This window comes from Taudactylus pleione, unplaced genomic scaffold, assembly GCF_031769625.1.
Source record: "Taudactylus pleione unplaced genomic scaffold, aTauple2 ptg000536l, whole genome shotgun sequence".
Taxonomy (NCBI): Eukaryota; Metazoa; Chordata; class Amphibia; order Anura; family Myobatrachidae; genus Taudactylus; species Taudactylus pleione.
In genome coordinates, this window is record NW_028284938.1 from 1684836 (window position 1) to 1703179 (window position 18344).

Consider the following 18344-nt stretch of genomic DNA (forward strand, 5'->3'; position numbering starts at 1 on the left):
CCGGATGCCAGGCGCCTGTCTCACCGGCGTCGGGAAAATGTCTAGATATAGACGCCTGTCATTTAACCCACGCCGGGATAAAGCAGTCGGGAAGCCGGCTTTTGGGATCACGTCATCCGGTTTCCCGATTGCATCCCATAAGTACCACATCCAGTCAGTGTTTCATAGCAAAAGGTACCAAATCCTGTTTCAGTTTAATTGGTGGAATTTTCACCGCCCAGCACTCATTAACACTTTCTTAAACCCTATCAGCTGCCTTAAAGATCTTCCCACACAGCACCCATCAACCTATTCACCAATTAACTCCAAACTCAGCACCTAATAATTTTCCACCACCCCACACACGCACAGACACACACATACAGACATATACACACACACATCAATGCTCCTCACCTATCTAAAACCATACTGTGATGCTGAATCACGTACAGTACATCAGATTGTTTGTGATAGCTGTGCCTCTCAGAATAGGAACTACTGTATGTTGTTCATGTTTTCTGTAATTTCATCTCAGTATGGTTTTAAAATGGAGTGTCTTTTTCCTGACCGTGGACATTCCTATATGCCTGCAGTCAGATAATAAGGCATTTTGGACATAAAGCTTAGAAAATGTTTAAATATCCTTTTTACCGAAAAGTATGATGCAGTATTTGCGAGTGTTGGGATAGTTTACATTCTAGGATCAGATTTTAAATGGGTGAACTGGCAAGAAGTAGCACAATATTCAGTACCAACCACAAAAAAGGTTCAAAATTAGGAGGCTCAAAACTGCAAATACATATATTCTCTCTGCTTTTGCATGTAGCCCACAAATGCTGGACAGTTTTTTTTTTACACTGCAGTTTTAGATGTCAGGTTGGACACAGCCCCCCCAAATCTAACTCTCTCTTCATATTTAACGTCTGCCCCACCTGCAGTGCAGCATGGTTTTACCAAGATGCACAGTTACTTGTTCTTTCCTACTCTATTCCCAAAGCTGAATCAGGCTTATAGTGTAGAACCTGTTTGTCATCACAAGATGATAAGGCTGGGATTGAGGTATGATGATCTTATGGTAGCAAACATAATCATGTGCAATAGGCTAAATAGAAAGATATGGTGGCTCTGCTAACAGCCATGGGGTACAAAGATGTAAACCAGTTGCCATTTTATAAACACATTGTAAAGGGTAATACAGAAGTACAAGAAAATGATGATGAGAATATCGCGGTTGCTTATGATGACTGAATAATATCATTGTGCAGAGAAAAAGGAACGTGTTAACAAAAAAGTGACTTTCTTTTAACTTAAAAATAAACTACCTCGTATATAGAAGGGAATATTTGCTATTAAGTAACATAATGAATAATATATTCAGTCAAACGTTCTTTGTAGTGAAATGGAACTACTTCTACATGTATTTTAAAATAAATTTTTATGCCAAAATGTACCAAATCCCAGTTTGCTATACACACATAATATACATTTCCGCCCTTATATTAAGGGCCATATTCAATTAGCGGCAGAAAGCCATTATCGGCGAAACTTTTTCACCGATTCCACTTATCCCAGTATTCAATTAGTCCGACTTTTCACCGCTGCAGAAAGGTTGCGCCTTGTAACCAGCGGAAAAGTTTTGCCAACGAAGACCCAGCGGAAAAAGTGCAGAATTGGGGTTTTGGGGTGCAAAATTGCAGCAACCCCCCTAAACCCTTTTTACACCCCTTGACGCTAATTGCGTTAAAAAAACGCTAAAAAACACACCAAAAACACCCAAAAAAAGTGGGCGAAAAAAATCAAACTGAGGGTACAAAATAAAAAAACTATAGTGAAATAGCCTTTGGGGGGGGACTGGAAGTATGGGGTACGTGTATTTTTGATTGCAGGTGCTTGCTGAAGGTGCGTTTTTGGCGCATTTTAATGCTTGACTTTAGCAACTTTAAAATATGCTTGCACCCATTTTCATGTACCCCAAATATGATGGAACTACTTATTTTCCCCAAAAAACGCAAAATAGCGCCTATAGAGACCATTCAAAGACCTTCAGCAGGGCTAATCGGGGGTACCCATAGTGAACCCCCATGTCAGAGCATCCTTTGGGGGGTATCAGGCTGAATTCCCCAAAAATTACCGCACTTTACGCCTGTTTGCGTTTTGCCGAGTCCTGTTTTCAAATTGAATACGGGGATACGCGGGGACGGGCGCGATACTTTTGCTCACCTGAAACCAGTGATGACGGTGAAAAATCTGACAACAGACTTTTCGCTTCTAATTGAATACGGCCCTAAGGCTGAATCGAAAGAAACAGCATTCTCCCATAGAGAATTCCTTATGGGGTGGGGGGGGGGGCATGGTGTTTAAGGGGCTACAACTCATAAGCTATTGGCGGTACAGAGCTGAAATTGGCATGGATGGATAGAATTGTCGCTCGGTGCTGCATGCCAAATTTCAGGGCAAAAAAAATCAAAAAATTAGGATTTGGGAGCAGTGGTGGCCCCAGAGGTGGGGCTGCAGCGCAGTTCAAAATTCAAATAAGGGAGCCACACCAACTACCATTTAAAACACTGCCAAACATGGCTGGGACTCACTGGCAGTTGGTGTGGCTCCCCTATTTGAATTTTAGACTTCACTGCAGCCCCACCCCTGGAGCCGCCACTGTTTGGGAGTAATCTGAAGTTCCAACGGTCACTTTTTTCTGACACTCTCAATTACGACCACTTTTCTGCTGTTCTCTATGGGAGATTTTTGGGAAGGCATAACTCAGGGTAGAGGGCGAATTTAGCCTTGGGGTTTATTTTATTAGGTAGCTATTGTTCCAGGGTAGGTGCTTTTGGGGTTCAGGTAAATTAGAAAGTTACAGTTTTTAAACTATTACCTCACGAATGCTCCATTATACAGATAGGAAGTTTCAACTTGTTGTGCAGCCTCAGTTGGTGCCTTCAGCAGGTGTACTCACTGTGGCTTCACTTGGGTGCACCAAGATGGCTGTTGTTTGCAGGCATTAGCGGCGCTGGGACCCGGCAATGGCATCAGGCGGTAGCAGCGGCGGGAAGCCGGCGGAGGTGCGAGCATCAGCAGCAGCTTTGGTGCGCCCATCAGCGGCGGCGGTGCGGGTGTCAGCAAAATTTAAAATGAGGATTTGAGAACAATCTAAAGTTCCAACTGTCAGTTTTTCTGCCACTCTCAGCTAGGACCACTTTTCTGCTGTTCCTCCAGCCTTCATTGGAGTGCACTGACTGAAACTGTGACCTCATCGTGTTGTGGAGGTCAAGCGGCAAAGCCACAGATTCCCTCCCCCCTCCTTCCCCAGCCACTTGCGCAGTGGCACATTACTGCTTCTGATCCCAGCCAAGAGCCAGCCAAATGCTGTGCAACTTACAAGTGTTCCGCATGCCACATCTGGCAAGTATGCTCGGGGATGCCAACCCCTACTTTAAATTTTGAGCAGAATGTTGAATAACACAATCCTCGCAATGTAGAGTAACACACTTCTAACAATACAGTCTTTATACAGTGAGTGATATTAGAACTTTATATAGAATATGTATGCAATATCATTAAAGGTACAGGCAATTTAAAAACTCTTAAAATACACATTGTCCTGTCTGTTCCCAGATCTAGTACATAAAAAAATAAAAAGGCTACTCACATCTCCATCTGTTGGTGCATAGTAAATGCCACTTGAGTCAAATTTGTAATTTTCATTTTGAATAATCTCAGTGTTATAGAATTTGTTCAGAATGCTACGGAGTGTCCTACGATCCCAATCATCAGTTACTCTTCCTCCATAATTACACTCTCCAGTCATGTATCGTACAGCATCATAGGGCACCTCCTGTGATATTAGACGTAGACATGTAGACAAAAATTGTGCAATTTCATATCAGTCAGTAGTTTAAAATATGAGATATGGTAAGAACTTACCCTTGTTATCTCTATTTCTACGAAGTCCATAGGGTTCCACAGGATACCTTGGGGTATAGGTGTGACGTCAGTCGCAGGGCACCAAAGAGTTAAGCTTTCAGCCTCCCAGGATGCACTAGGTCCCCCTCCTATACCCCGCCCCCGGGCCAAGGCACCTCAGTTAGTTACCAAGCCATAGGCCGGAGGAGGAGAAGGAAGAGAGAGAACAAAGATCTGGACACATACAAGAATCACATTCTCACCAGAGGGAGACGGAAAACCGGTGACCAGAGCAAAGCCCATCTGCAGCACAGGTGCGACAGGGTGGGAGTCCTGTGGAACCCTATGGACTTCATAGAAATAGAGATAACAAGGGTAAGTTCTTACCATATCTCATATTTTCTACTTCAGGGTCCATAGGGTATCCACAGGATACCTTGGGGATGTCCCAAAGCAGTATCCTTTAAGGGTGGGGACGCTCCTGTGCAGAAAGGAGAATCCGCCGCCCGAAGGAAGCATCCTGAGAGGCGAAGGTGTCAAACCTGTAATACCTCACGAAGGTATGGACAGAAGACCACGTAGCAGCCTTGCAGATCTGAACTGCCGAGGCACCACGTCGAGCTGCCCACGAAGGACCCACAGACCTAGTGGAATGAGCCTTCAGAGAAGGAGGGACCGGTAGGCCTTCATGAAGATAAGCTTCAGAAATAGCCATACGGATCCAGGCTGCCAAAGTTTGCTTTGAAGCAGGCCAACCCTTTTTACAGAAGCCATAGAGGACAACAAAGCGTCCGACTTCCTAAACGAAGAAGTGCGGTCAACATAAGTCCTTAAGGCCCGCACAACATCCAAAGAGGCCTCACCCACGGAAAGACCCGGTGAGTTAAAGGCCGGAACAACTATTTCCTCGTTAACATGAAACTGGGAAACAACTTTGGGAAGAAACTCGGGCCGAGTGCGGAGCACTGCCCTGTTCCCATGAAAAACCAAGAAAGGGGGTCTACAAGAAAGAGCCCCTAACTCAGAAACACGTCTGGCTGAAGCAACGGCCAGAAGGAAAACAGTCTTAGCTGTTAGCCATTTAATATCCACTGAGCCCAGTGGTTCAAACGGCGGTCCTTGGAGAGCCCTCAGGACCACAGCCAAATCCCAAGGCGCCACAGGTGGAACAAAGGGCGGCTGAATACGGAGAACACCTTGCATAAAGGTGCGCACATCCGGGATTGTAGCAATCCTACGGTGAAACCAGACAGATAGGGCCGAAACCTGTACCTTCAAAGAAGCAAGGCGAAGCCCATGATCTAGTCCCGCTTGCAGGAAGGCGAGAATCCGAGACAGATGAAACTCCCGCGGTGCATAACCTCTCGGTCGACACCACTGGAAGAACGTATGCCACACGCGATGGTATATCCTCGCGGAAGACGGTTTCCGAGCTCGTAACATGGTACGCACCACAGAGCTGGAAAACCCCCGGGACCTCAGCATGGCCGTCTCAACAGCCACGCCGCCAAAGACAGCCGAGTCAGGTCCGGGTGAAGACAAGGACCCTGAGACAGAAGGTCCAGTCGTAGCGGCAACCGCAGAGGACTGTCCACAGACAGACCCTGAAGGTCTGAGAACCAGTGCCGTCTGGGCCACGCGGGAGCTATCAACAGGAGCGTCCCTCCTTCCTGTTTGAATTTCCGGATTACCCGTGGAAGAAGGGAGACCGGAGGGAACAGGTATGCGAACCTGAACGTCCACCGGATGGACAGAGCATCCACCAGAGACGCCCCTTCGTCTCTTGTGCGAGACCCGTACACCGGCAACTTGTTGTTGTGCCAGGACGCCATGAGGTCGATTTCTGGAAGACCCCACCTGTCCACCAGTAGTTGAAAAACGTCCGGGTGCAGGGACCATTTCCCTGGATGAACGTCCTGGCAACTTAGAAAGTCCGCCTCCCAATTTAGCACTCCCGGGATGAAGACCGCTGATATGGCTGGAAGATTGCGCTCCGCCCAAACCAGGATCCGAGAGACCTCTACGAGAGCCGCCCGACTGCGAGTTCCTCTTTGCCTGTTTATGTAGGCCACGGTGGTGGCATTGTCCGACTGGACCTGCACCGGGTGACCCTGGAGAAACCGCTGTGCCTGCAGGAGAGCATTGAAGACCGCACGGAGTTCCAAGATATTTATTGGAAGCTCCGCTTCTGTCGGCGTCCACCTGCCCTGGAACAAGTGTGGACCCGAAACTGCTCCCCAGCCCCGAAGACTGGCGTCCATTGTCAACAGGACCCAATTTGGAACCCAGAACGGACGTCCCTTGTTGAGGTGGGTCGTCTTTAACCACCACGCAAGGGACAGGCGAACCTACGGGGTGAGCACAATCGTCTGGAACTTCAGAGACTGAGGCAGCCCGTTCCACTTGGACAGGATCAGGTGCTGCAGAGGTCTGGAGTGAAACTGGGCGTATTCCACCATGTCGAACACCGACACCATGGAGCCCAGTAACCTCATCGCCGAGTGTAAGGACACCCGGCGGCTGTGCAGACAACTGCGCACCCTTGACTGTAAAGCAGAGATCTTGTCCTCCGTCACGAAGATCCTTTGCTGTCCCGAGTCCAATAAGGCTCCAAGATGCAGAATCCTCCGAGACGGGATTAGAGTGGACTTCTGCCAGTTGATTAGCTAGCCGTGCCGTTGCAGCAGTGCAATGGTCAGGTCCAAGTGGTGTAACAGGAGCTCTGGAGATCCTGCCACCAATAACAGGTCGTCCAAGTACGGCAACATGCGGACTCCTTGCAGCTGCAGAGAAGCCGCCATGACCGCCATCACCTTGGTGAAAACACGTGGTGCTGTCGCCAGGCCAAAAGGTAACGCCCGAAACTGGAAGTGGTCGCTGCGGATTGCAAACCGAAGGAACTCTTGATGGCGCAAAAGAATAGGGACATGCAGGTAAGCATCCTGTATGTCCAATGACACCATGTAGTCCCCAGGTTCCAGTGCCAGAATGATGGACCGTAGGGTCTCCATCCGAAACTTCGGGACCCGCAAAGACTTGTTGAGTGCTTTGAGGTTGAGAATCGGACGATATGACCCATTGGGTTTCTGTACCAAAAATAGATTTGAATAGAAACCCTGGCCCCTCTGGGAGAATGGAACAGGCACTATAACTCCAGCCTGGAGCATAGTGTGCAATACCTTCCGCAGCTCCGTAGCCTTGTTCCGGTCTGATGGTAGACCCGTGGTGAAGAATCGAGCCGGGGGTCTGTGCCGGAAGGAGAGGGCGTACCCGTGAGAGACCACCTCCAGAACCCAAGTGTCTGTCGTAGTGAACGACCAACACCGGGAGAACTGCAGCAGGCGGCCTCCCACCCTGGGATCCCCCAAGGGGAGACCCGGACCGTCAGGCCGCAGGCTTGTCATCTGGCTTGGGGGCCGGACGTCTTATACGCCATGCCTGTTTCCGGGGCTTGACCGATTTCTTAGGGCCAGCCTGTCGAGGAAACGACTGTGGTTTGGGCCTGCCCTGGGCCCTAGATGACCGAAAGGACGATGGTCCAGAACCAGAAGGAGCAGCGGCCGACGGGAGACAAGCAGATTTGGCTGCCGCCAGCGTGGCCACAATCTTATCCAGATCCGGACCGAAGAGAACTTCTCCGGTAAACGGCAACGCTTCCAGACCTTTCTTGGAATCTGCGTCCGCCGTCCAGGATCGCAGCCACAAGGTGCGACGAGCAGCTACCGCTGCTGAAGAAATTCTAGACACCAGAGTACTAATGTCTAGAGCCGCCTCTTTGATGTAGGTAGCCGAATCACGGAGATTGCCAATCAACTCCGCCTGTTCGGCCGGACAGTCGGATTCAAAAGAAGCCTCTAATGAATCCGCCCAGCGCTCCATCGCTCTGGCAACCCAGCAAATGGCCACAGCCGGCCGTGCTGCCCCCCCTGCAAGGGAATAAGCGGACTTCAGGCAGATTTCTACCTTGCGGTCCGTAGCATCCTTAAGGGAGGACATGGATGGCATCGGCAATGTGGCACTACGGACAAGACGGGTCACGTGAGAATCCACCTGTGGAGGGGATTCCCACTTAGCAAAATAATTATCCGCGAACGGATAAGCCACCGCCAGGCGTCTCTGCGGCTGGTATCTTTTGCCAGGTTGTTTCCACGTCTCCTCTAAATGGTCCACCAACTGACCCGAAAGAGGAAAGACTGTGGCATCGCCCTTCACATCTTTGAAAAAGGCATACTTAGATTTAGCCGCTGGGGGAACTTCGTCCTCAATCACCAAGGCTGTGCGGACCGCCCGAATAAGTCCAGGAATATATACTTTGGACTTAGCATCAGCGTCCTTAGTATGGAGAGGTTCCTGATCGTAAGGATCCAGAATCTCCCCATCATCAGACGTCCCTTCGTCATCCTCATAAGGAGCGGACAGAGACGCCACCGGCCTTTTATGAGGCCGCATCACAGACTCCCCTTGCAACACATCCGACAAGTGCTGTACAGAACTCGTCAGGGAGTTAACCCACGCTGGCTCCTGAGAACCCGGGAGCGGGGAAATAGGGAGACTGTGGGGTACCACCAATTGTCGTGGGAACCCCTGCATGGGTGACGACACCACAGACTGCTGGGACAAACCCATCGGAGTAAACTCGGGCTGCGGAGCTAACTGGCCCACTAAAGCTGTTAACGCCTGAGCGAAACAAGCCCAGGGCGGCTCCTGTACCGGTGCTGTAACCGTAATAGGCCGCGCCATGGACAAACACTGCCGGCAAAGGCCCTCCGCGCTACCCTCCCCCTCCGCTAACGGTACTTTGCACGTGGTACACTGTAGCCGGAGGGGAAAATCACTTTCAGACATGATGGCACCACGTATGTGACCTCTCTCACCAATTAAGTATTAAATAGGCGAGAGACCACCCTGCAGCACCGCACCGCAAGGGCCTTAGCAGAAAGAACAGGGACAGTAATAAAGCTGACAGTTTAGAGAAGAAAAGTTACAGGCAGCGCTAGCACAGTCACATACAATGCAGAGAAATAACAATTCCTGCACTAACAGCGCTGATCACTCAACTACACAGACACAGGGCCTGGTAGGACACAACGCTGCATACACAGACCTGAGCCACAGCGGAGGAGAGGTATGCGGGGGGACCCAGACCACGATGCTTCCTTCCAGACTTCCAGCAGCGTTCACCATGCGTTGCAGAGAAGATGGCCGCCGAGGAGCAGAGAGAAGCTGGCCTGGGGGAGGAGAGCTGACACAGGACCAGTCGGCAGCATGCAGAGAGGGCTGTGTGCAGCGGGGGAGGCGCCGGCTGTGAGACAGGGAAGGCGCGCTCCCCTGGCATGCATTTAACCCCTGGGACGCCGCAGCGCTACCGCTCTGCTGTGGTCCGCTGTCCCAGGGGGTAGTGGAAGCGCAGGTTGGTCGCCTGGCTCCACGCTGCAGCCAGTCCCCAGGGAGCCCCCTGCCTGGGGACTTAGGACCATGTGATCAGCGGGGACCCACCGCGGGACCCCGCTGCTTACCTCTGTCCCCCTTGAATCCGGCCATGGTCCGGAGCATCTGGGGTCACCGCTAGCTGTGACCCCAGACGCCCACCAGCATCCCCGGATCAGTACCGGCGTTCTGGTACCGGCGGGGTGTAGGGAAGACAGCATGGACGTCAGGACTGACTGTCCATGCTGTTCATCCAGATGTGCAGCCACAGCTGCATGAAGAAAAAGCTTCAGGGGCTCTTCTAGCCCCCACTCCAACAGGTGCACCCGACTCCGGCCGGGCACCAAACTAAACTGAGGTGCCTTGGCCCGGGGGCGGGGTATAGGAGGGGGACCTAGTGCATCCTGGGAGGCTGAAAGCTTAACTCTTTGGTGCCCTGCGACTGACGTCACACCTATACCCGAAGGTATCCTGTGGATACCCTATGGACCCTGAAGTAGAAAGTACATTACTAACAGCAAGTGTTAATTTAAATCCAATATAAGAGTCTTTTTGTTTGGTAGTTATATTAGAAGGCCCATGACCCCACTACCCAAGAGTGAGTTGTGACTTCATGAACCTCCATATATTACAGTTTCATAAGCATTACAAAAGGCTATTGTACATAACTGTATATTCGCCCATGATACATGTAGTAATATGTTGTTCTACTGACAAAAAGAACTGGACGGACATTGGCAGGCAGCTTTATTAGTCCGTTCTTTGTTTTACAAGATCATATTTTCATTGTTTAACAAAAAAGAGCTGTCTGGGCAGGGCCGCAACAAGGGGGGGCTAAGGGAGCACGTGACCCGGGTGCCAGACATGAGAGGGTGCTGGGGAGAGGCTGCCGGAAGGCTAGGTTGCTGCTCTTGTGGGTTTGGAGCCGCATCCCGGCCTTGAGAGGCACAGAGACACCATCAGTCTAATGTGGTGCTGGTTACAAGACAATCAGTGCTCGCGGACCGGCAGCCAATCAGCAGTGGCTGCCGGTCCGTGAGCTCCAATTGGTTCATGAGCAGCGCCACTTTACAATGACAGCAGTACTGACAGTTCCCCAGTGTGTGGCAGCTCCGTCCCGCGCCAGCACGAGCTCACCCACCGCACAGCCCTGTCAGGTAAGAGAAGAGACATGGGGCTTAACTGTAGCTTAATGTAAAAGAGGCCTTACTCTGACATAATGTGTAAGGAGCCTTACTGTGGCATAATGTGTAAGGGGCCTTATTGTGGCGTAATGTAAAAGAGGCCTTACTCTGGCATAATGTGTAAGGAGCTTTACTGTGGCATAATGTGTAAGGGGCCTTATTGTGGCATAATGTAAAAGGGGCCTTACTGTGGCATAATGTGTTGTAGGGGGCATTACTGTGGCAGAATGTGTTGTAAGGGGCAATACTGTGTTGCATAATGTGTTGTATGGGACATTATTGTGGTATAATGTGTTATAAGGTTCATTAATGGGTGGCATAATGTGTTATAAGGGGCATTACTGTGTCACAAAACCATACACCCTTTTTGTCCTCTATGTTGTATTTTTTTTGGGGGGTGCCAAATTATGACCTTGCCCCGGGTGACAAAAATCCTAGTTTCAGCCCTGGTCTGGGACATCACCGTTACAACCTGATTAAATGACAGATACTGACTCTGTCTTTAATGAATTTACAAAGTACATATAACAATAGCTATTTCCAACACAAAAATGAAACATAGGATAACGCTATCACTGTAGTAAGCTAGTGCAGCCTCTCTATTATTTAAATTAATATGAATGAAACATGCTCTCTGAATAATAATCTTTTTTTTTTAAATATATAATCTTAATACATTTTCTGAACATACATTTAGGCTTCATAATTAAATGTAGCATGAGGTGGACTCAAAAGGTTTTTATTATTGTTATTATTTTTTATTAATATTTTAAAATATCTCTGGGTTGGTCTTCAGAAAAGACCAACCCAGCATCTGATCTTCTAGCTCATGGCTGAAGATCAGATGCTGTTCTCATTTATTACTGATGGCAAGTACTGGCGCTCAGTAGCAATCATTGCATTCATTGGGCAGTGATCCTGTTATGTGGAATAATGCTCCCAGTTTGCAGCTGATATAGAAATAATTTTGGGTACTAAGAGAGCACACTGAAAAGGAAATGTGGTGCAGAATTATATGGGATGTAGTCTGGAAGCCGACGGTCTAAATGCCGTCCGCCGGCTTCCAGACTGCTGTACCCCGACTAGGGACGAATGACAGGCGTCTAAATCTAGACGCCTGTCATTTGCCCGACGTCGGGAGACCAGTGCCTGGCATCTCGATCGAACGGATGCAGGGCGCCGCAGCGGACAGCCGCGCGGGGGGGGGGGGTATGGGTTTGGTTTAGGGCTCCCGGTGGGGACTTAGGGTTAGGCACCCCCCAGGAGGTTAGGGTTGGCTAGGGGGAGGGAGGGTTAGGGTTAGGCACCCCCGGAGGGAGGTTAGGGTTAGGCACCGCCCCAGGGGACTTAGATTTAGGCAGCGGGGAAGGGGGGTTAGGTTTAGGCACTTAAAGGGGGGGTTGGGGTTAGGCACAGGGGGGGGTTAGGGTTAGGCACCCCTAAGGAGGGTTAGGTTAGTAAATACTTACCTTTAGGACGATCGGGATTTCCTCCTTTGTCGGGCAGCCGCTGTCGGGAATTGAACCGCCGGCCATGCGATTATATGTCACAAGCACGATAATTCCCCAGCAGCTGCTGAGCCAAAGTTTGGTAGGAAGTCACTTTCATATTGGAGGGCGGGAAAGGGAAGAAAATGAGAATCCTTGTCTGCAGTATGGCTGGCAATGGGTGCTGATCTCTCAGAAATCTTTGGCTGGATTTTGCAATATAGTTATCAATAGGGATTCTATGTTCAATGTGGTTGGCAGGGAAGGGTCTGCATGCAAAATAGAAGGCAATAAAGCAGGGGTGTAACTAGGTATTTGAAGGCCCCATAGCAAAAGTTTGTAAGGGCCACTATGTATCACCCAATGGTGAAAAATGTATATAACACATGTAACTTTGACAAGGAAGATGGGCCCCTCTCAGCTCTGGGCCCCATAGTAGCTGCACCCCTGCATCTATGGTAGTGACACCCATGCAATGAAGGTGATGTGTGTGATACGTTTGGTAATGAGAATCTGTGCAATATACTGTGTTATATGACTGGCAATGGGGAACGTGTCCGTGCATTATGACTGACAATGGAGGGTATCTGTGCATTGGCAGCCAAAGGGGATTCTGTCCAATGACCGGCAGTGAAATATATGCAGTGGCGGCCAGGATGGCATAACTATGAAGGCACATTGCTGATGCAGATGCAGGGCTCTGCTTGTGTGACTTGCTGAAGCATAGTGGAGAGAAATTCGGGTGGTAGACAGGAAGCTGTAACTCTCTTCCTGCACAGGGGATGTTTGCCAAATGTGCTAATGGCAAACCAATGTACTCAAAATGAAGAAACCACTAACAATGCATACTTGATGTTTCTCTTACCGCATATTGATTTAGAAACATCTGTAGCTGTTGCACACTTATCCTCATGTCTGTCTCATTAAATTCATAAGGAATATTCCATCCAAGTGGGCCAAATTTACGTCTTTCCTGAGCCAACGCATGGAAGAAGCACAGACCATATAGCATTTTCTTGAACTCCGGCTAAGAAAAAGAGAAAAGCATGAGCAGGTTTAAAGACATTGCTTAGTGCAGCTATTTAACGTACGCCTGTCCAGCATACAGTTCACAGAAGTGGCTCCTCAAGGCTTTCTCATTTGTCCAAGTGCATTCTGCAATTGCTATTAAAGTGAATGTTAAACATACTAGCCCGGCATTTAAGTATGACTTCAAAACTCACTTCTTCATTATAGCCTAACTCCCTTGCCCATCTTCTGCTTTCCCTAGGTCTACTCATCTATCCCTCCATGTGTATGCCTGTCCCCTAGATTGTAGGCTCTAATGAGCAGGGCCCTCTCCCCTTTGTACCACTGCATAATTATATAATTTGAGCCCTGCAGTTAAGTATATATGTAAAGTTACGTTTTTGTATGTACATGTGTAATTTGTTACGTGTTACGATACTCTTGTGATGCCATATAAATAAAACATGCTAATAACAATAATCTATGTATGTACTGTATGTATAATAGGTGTAATAATTCACTTAGAGTAAATAAAGTAAATAATGTAACATTTATTTATTTATTTATTTATTTGGCATTGCCATAGACCAAAATTTTGTTTTTAGAAATGAATTGGTATAATATCAGTTAAAACATGTAATTATTATTTTGTTTGTTTTATTCTGCATAATATGTATTTGAACAATTGAATATAGGGCAAATGAAAAAGAACTGTTTTGTTTTAGAACATGGATTTAAATATAATAAACAATACTAACAAGCTTTTTGCAGCTATTGAAAAATTCTGGATCAGAGATAGGATCCATCAGATAGGAGCGGATGATGTTGGAGCGCAAGCCTTTGGGTGCCTCATTAGTCATTTTCACTCCGTTCTGTAGTACAGACACAGGGAAGTTCGGTGATGGATAACTTGTAAGCCAGAGGCGAAAATCTGGGTGCGTAGTCTCAGGATTCAACTCCTGTGAAATGATAAAACATTAAAATATAAACATACACTGCAATTTAATTTCAACATGTCATGAATATTTAATGCTATATATAATGTACAAAATGATGTTGCTTTTTACCTTGGATTTACTTGATTGATACTAAAGATGTAATAAAGTAATAAAAATGGGAGCAATGTGGTGAATTCTCCATGAAAGTAGTATGTAAAGTAACTTTAGATGCACAGTGTTCTACAAGTTGTTGATACAAGCAAACTTTAGCCATCTATATTTTTAGAATATATTTGCATGGCTCTTCTTGCTGGACCCGCAAAAATTACTGCAAACATTTTAAATATGGGAATGGTGATAAAGAAATATCTGATATTTTATTAACTCTATAAACACTGTTAAACATGGTGAGACTTGGGGCTTTATTTACAAAGTGGTGGCTGCTTCCCAGCAGGTTGGAGGTGAACGTTTTAAACTGCAAGCTTCACACTAACTGCAAGTGGCATTTTACATTTTCACCGTCGGGAAGCTTCGGAAATATACTGTAGACCTTCAGGTCTGCCCATTACTAATAAAACTGCTAACATGCATTTCCCTCATTACACATTATAATTTGAGTATGTGTATTAATAGTGCTGGCCCCAAATAAATATAATATTTCGCATTGAAAGTTTATATTGTGATGTATCATTTAATGAATTGTGAACAATGGCCCTGATTCAGAGCCGGACGCTCTGACCAGAGCGCTCGCTCTGAATCAGGGCCCACCTCCATTAATATGGAGCGTCCTCCTGGACGCTCGTATAGCTGTGGGTCACCACCCACAGCATATACGAGCGTGCAGGATGATGGTCGCGATGGTCTTGACCATCGCGACCATCGAAACTGCGAGCAGAAGCCTGCGGTTGAGTTTTTCAACCGCAAGGCCAGGAGTGATTTTGGCTCTATCAGAGCCATAATCACTCCCACTGACATCACTAGTGATGTCAGTGGGGCCGGCTTCAGACGGTAGGCGTTCCCATGGGAACGCCTCCGTCTGGCAGGCACGCCCCCGGCACGCCCACCAAAGGGGGCATGCTGTCAGTCAACATCGACAACACGCCCCCTTTGATGAGACACTACGAGCGAAGGAAAGTCCTTCGCTCGTCGGGTCTCGCGCATGCGCACGACGGAGCTCCCTCCGTCGTGCGCATGCGCAGTGCAGACCATCGACGCACTTGCGAGCGGACAGCCGCTCGCGAGTGGGTCTGAATGAGGGCCAATATTGCTAAACACTAATCCCTACAATGAGATTTATTTCACTGATCCTGCTTACAGTAAAAAAATATGACAGCCCTCCTAAGATATAGTTTTGTAAAATACAGTAATATGTACAGTAGTAATAATGACCGAGTTAATATGCCCAGCGACATGTTCCGTAGCAGTGTGATACCAGATATCCCAGGCAGTAGCTGTAATCCCAGACATTATGGTCCTGATGCAGAGTTTAACACACCTGTTTGCGCAGAGCATCTTGTTTGTAGAGCCATATGCATTTCAATCACATCTCTACTTGCAACTGAGGGCTGTGGAGAGGTGGACGTAAGCATAAATGCGCAAGTTTTCAGATGTATAATTTGCGCAAAGTGTGCACTGATGACGATAACAAGAAGCCATTATATGCAAAAGGACAGGATCTGTAATAGACATGCATGAAACCTGCAGTCTGACCTTATTGTACCAGTCACCAGGATCACCATGCCGCCCTCCAACTTGACATTAGCGTAGAACCCACTGGATCATCGAGATTGAAGGAAAGATGTAGATGAGCGGGATAGTCCATGGCAGCAACATCCATCAGGAGTGCTCCAGGATCCCTAGTACGGGAACAGTATCTCTGCAGCTGGTGGTTGTGATGAGACACCATCATATCTATGCCTGGTAGGCCCCAATGGCTGGCCAGTAAATGGAAGATGTCTGGATGCAGAGCCCACTCTCCCATTGAACATGCTGGAAGCTTAGGAAGATCAACTCTCCCAATTCTGCACACCAGAAATGAAAACATGCTGGGAAAGTGATGCAACTTACCTCCTATATGGCACCATGACTACAAGTGCCGACCTGGTGGTTTATGTAGGTGACAGCTTTCGTCTTGTTCAACTGCACCTTGATTTCATGCCCACGGAGGAGAGGCTAAGCTAAGCAAACAGCTACCCTGTGTGAGGTTCTGGTTTTGTTGTGGACCCGGGGTGGTGATAGGAGCCCACACAGAAGCAGATTTAAATGAAAATGTGGAACTTTTAATGAGTGGTTTAGTAGACATGAATATGGCAAAAGTAAAAGTCCAGACAAAGCACTGTAGTGCACTTGGGACCTGTAGTGAAGCAAATGGGAGAATGTCCAGATAGTGACAGGCAGGAAACAGTCCAGTATGTAGGTATGGTGAGCTGAAATGATATGCAGGTAGAGGAGATATAATCCAGCAGAGTGTAAGTGGAGGCAAGGTGCAGGGTGACAGCAGACTCAGGTACTCAGGCAGGAGGAAGGTAAATGGAGGGTGCAGGGAAGTCCAGCGGTTGGAGCAGGCAAGGTAACAGGCGAGGTAGCGTTTCCAAGGAGGCAGGTAATGAGCTCAGGAACTCTCTCTCAGCTGTCGCTGAGAAACACGTTGCACTGGCAATGAAGGGAGGCTCTGGACCTCTCTAAATACCAAGTGCCGCACCGTGACTGGCCGGAGAGAGCACGTGACCCACCAGGATTGGACAACTGAATCACATGGCCGGAGGCAAAATGGCGGCGCCCATGTCAGGTGGAACGGAAGCACCACCAGGCCTCACCAACCCAGAGTGACGATGTGCCCGCACAGAACCACGCACGGCCAATGCCCCACGCCAAACACCAGCGCCGCCGCCAGATGGCCCCCGCCACAGCAACCTCACAGGTATTACCCGTCGACCACCATGCCGGGAAACCCTGGTCGTGACACCCTGCCCTGAGCTCCAAGATAGTAATGGATAATTGGCTCTCCTGAGCCATCGACCATCCGTGGAATGTCTGCTGACAAGACACCACCCCCCACCCCCAAAGATTTGTGTCTGTGGTGAGCAAAATCCAGTCCTGGATCCAAAAGGGATGGCCCCTGTTCAGGTGGGACTGGTGTAGCCATCGTTAGAGAGAGTGAAGAAACTCCCTCAAGAAAATGATCATCTGCACCATGAGGTGCAGATGGGATTTGTTCCACCTGGCCAGAACCTCCTTTTAAAGAGGACGGATGTGAAACTGGGCATATTCCAGCATGTCAAGACCAAAGAACCCAGGATCTGCATGCAGGAGTGAATTGACACCCAATGATGACTGAGGAATGTGCAAACCTTGGGTGGCAGGGCTTGAGTCTCGTCTCCTGGACAGAATATATGCTGAACCCTGGAATCAAGCCGAGCTCCCAAATGCAGCATCTCCTGAGAAGGCGTCAATGTACTCTTTTGCCAATTGATCATCCACCCGTGTGACTCTAGAAGATCCACCGCCAGACAAATGTGGTCCCCCAGGACAAAAGGGGATTGGGCCAAGATAAGAAGGTCATCCCTTCAATTAAGGTATGCTGTCATGACCACCAACTGGTAAGGATCTGATCGCACCGCAAATCTGAGAAAGCACTGGTATCCGACTTGGATGAGGATGTTTAAATAGGCATTCTGGATGTCCAAAAATGCCATAAAATCCTGCGGTTCCAAACCTAGAATGATGAAGCAAAGAGGCTCCATGCGGAATCTTGGAATCCACAGATACCTGTTCAGCGCTTTCAATTGGAGGATGGGACAAAATGAGCAGTCCAGCTTTTGGACCAGGAAGAGGCTGGCGTAGAATCCCATACCTCTTTGAGATGGGGGAACTGGTATGATGACCCTGGAAACCTGAAGGGAGTGAACTGACTCCCTGAGAGCTTTTGCTTTTCCTGGATCTGCTGGAAATCCTATGGAAAAGAACTGCGCCAGAGGATGCTTCTGAAAAGTTAGAGACTACACCCTTAACCCAAGCATCTGTTGTGGTTCCTATCCAAACTTCTGTGGAAAAAAAAAGCTGGCCACCCACACTGGAAGCCCATCCCATCATGCAGCAGGACTGTCAGCTGGCTTGGTAGCTGGACACCTGGGGGACCAAGACTACTTACCATGTGGCTTACATCTCTTGGAGGAGGAACTCTGGAATTTAGACGATGCCTGACCTCTGGCCTTTCCATGCGGATGAAAGGAATGAAACGTAGATGTTCTGGCACTTGGAGGTGCCGCCAAAGTTAGGAAGGCCATGCTGGATGCAACCACTGTAGCAACAATCCTGTTGAACTCCTGACCAAAGAGGATGTCAGGACCCCTAGTATGTTAGGGTCCTGCCCGACAAGAGGTTACCCAGATATGGTGGGCAGGCCCATAACCTTG

General features: G+C 48.4%; 1 protein-coding gene across 1 annotated transcript in view; it reads right to left on the bottom strand.

Moving 5' to 3' along the window:
- Window positions 1-18344, bottom strand: part of DNAH7 (dynein axonemal heavy chain 7) — a 482851-nt gene that overhangs the window by 81506 nt on the left and 383001 nt on the right. Inside the window, exons 54-56 of the mRNA XM_088451023.1 lie at window positions 13750-13950; window positions 12849-13010; window positions 3632-3817 (exon numbers count right to left, since the gene is read on the bottom strand). Of these exons, the coding sequence (XP_088307149.1) occupies window positions 3632-3817; window positions 12849-13010; window positions 13750-13950 (549 nt within the window). The remainder of the gene's footprint in view (window positions 1-3631; window positions 3818-12848; window positions 13011-13749; window positions 13951-18344) is intronic.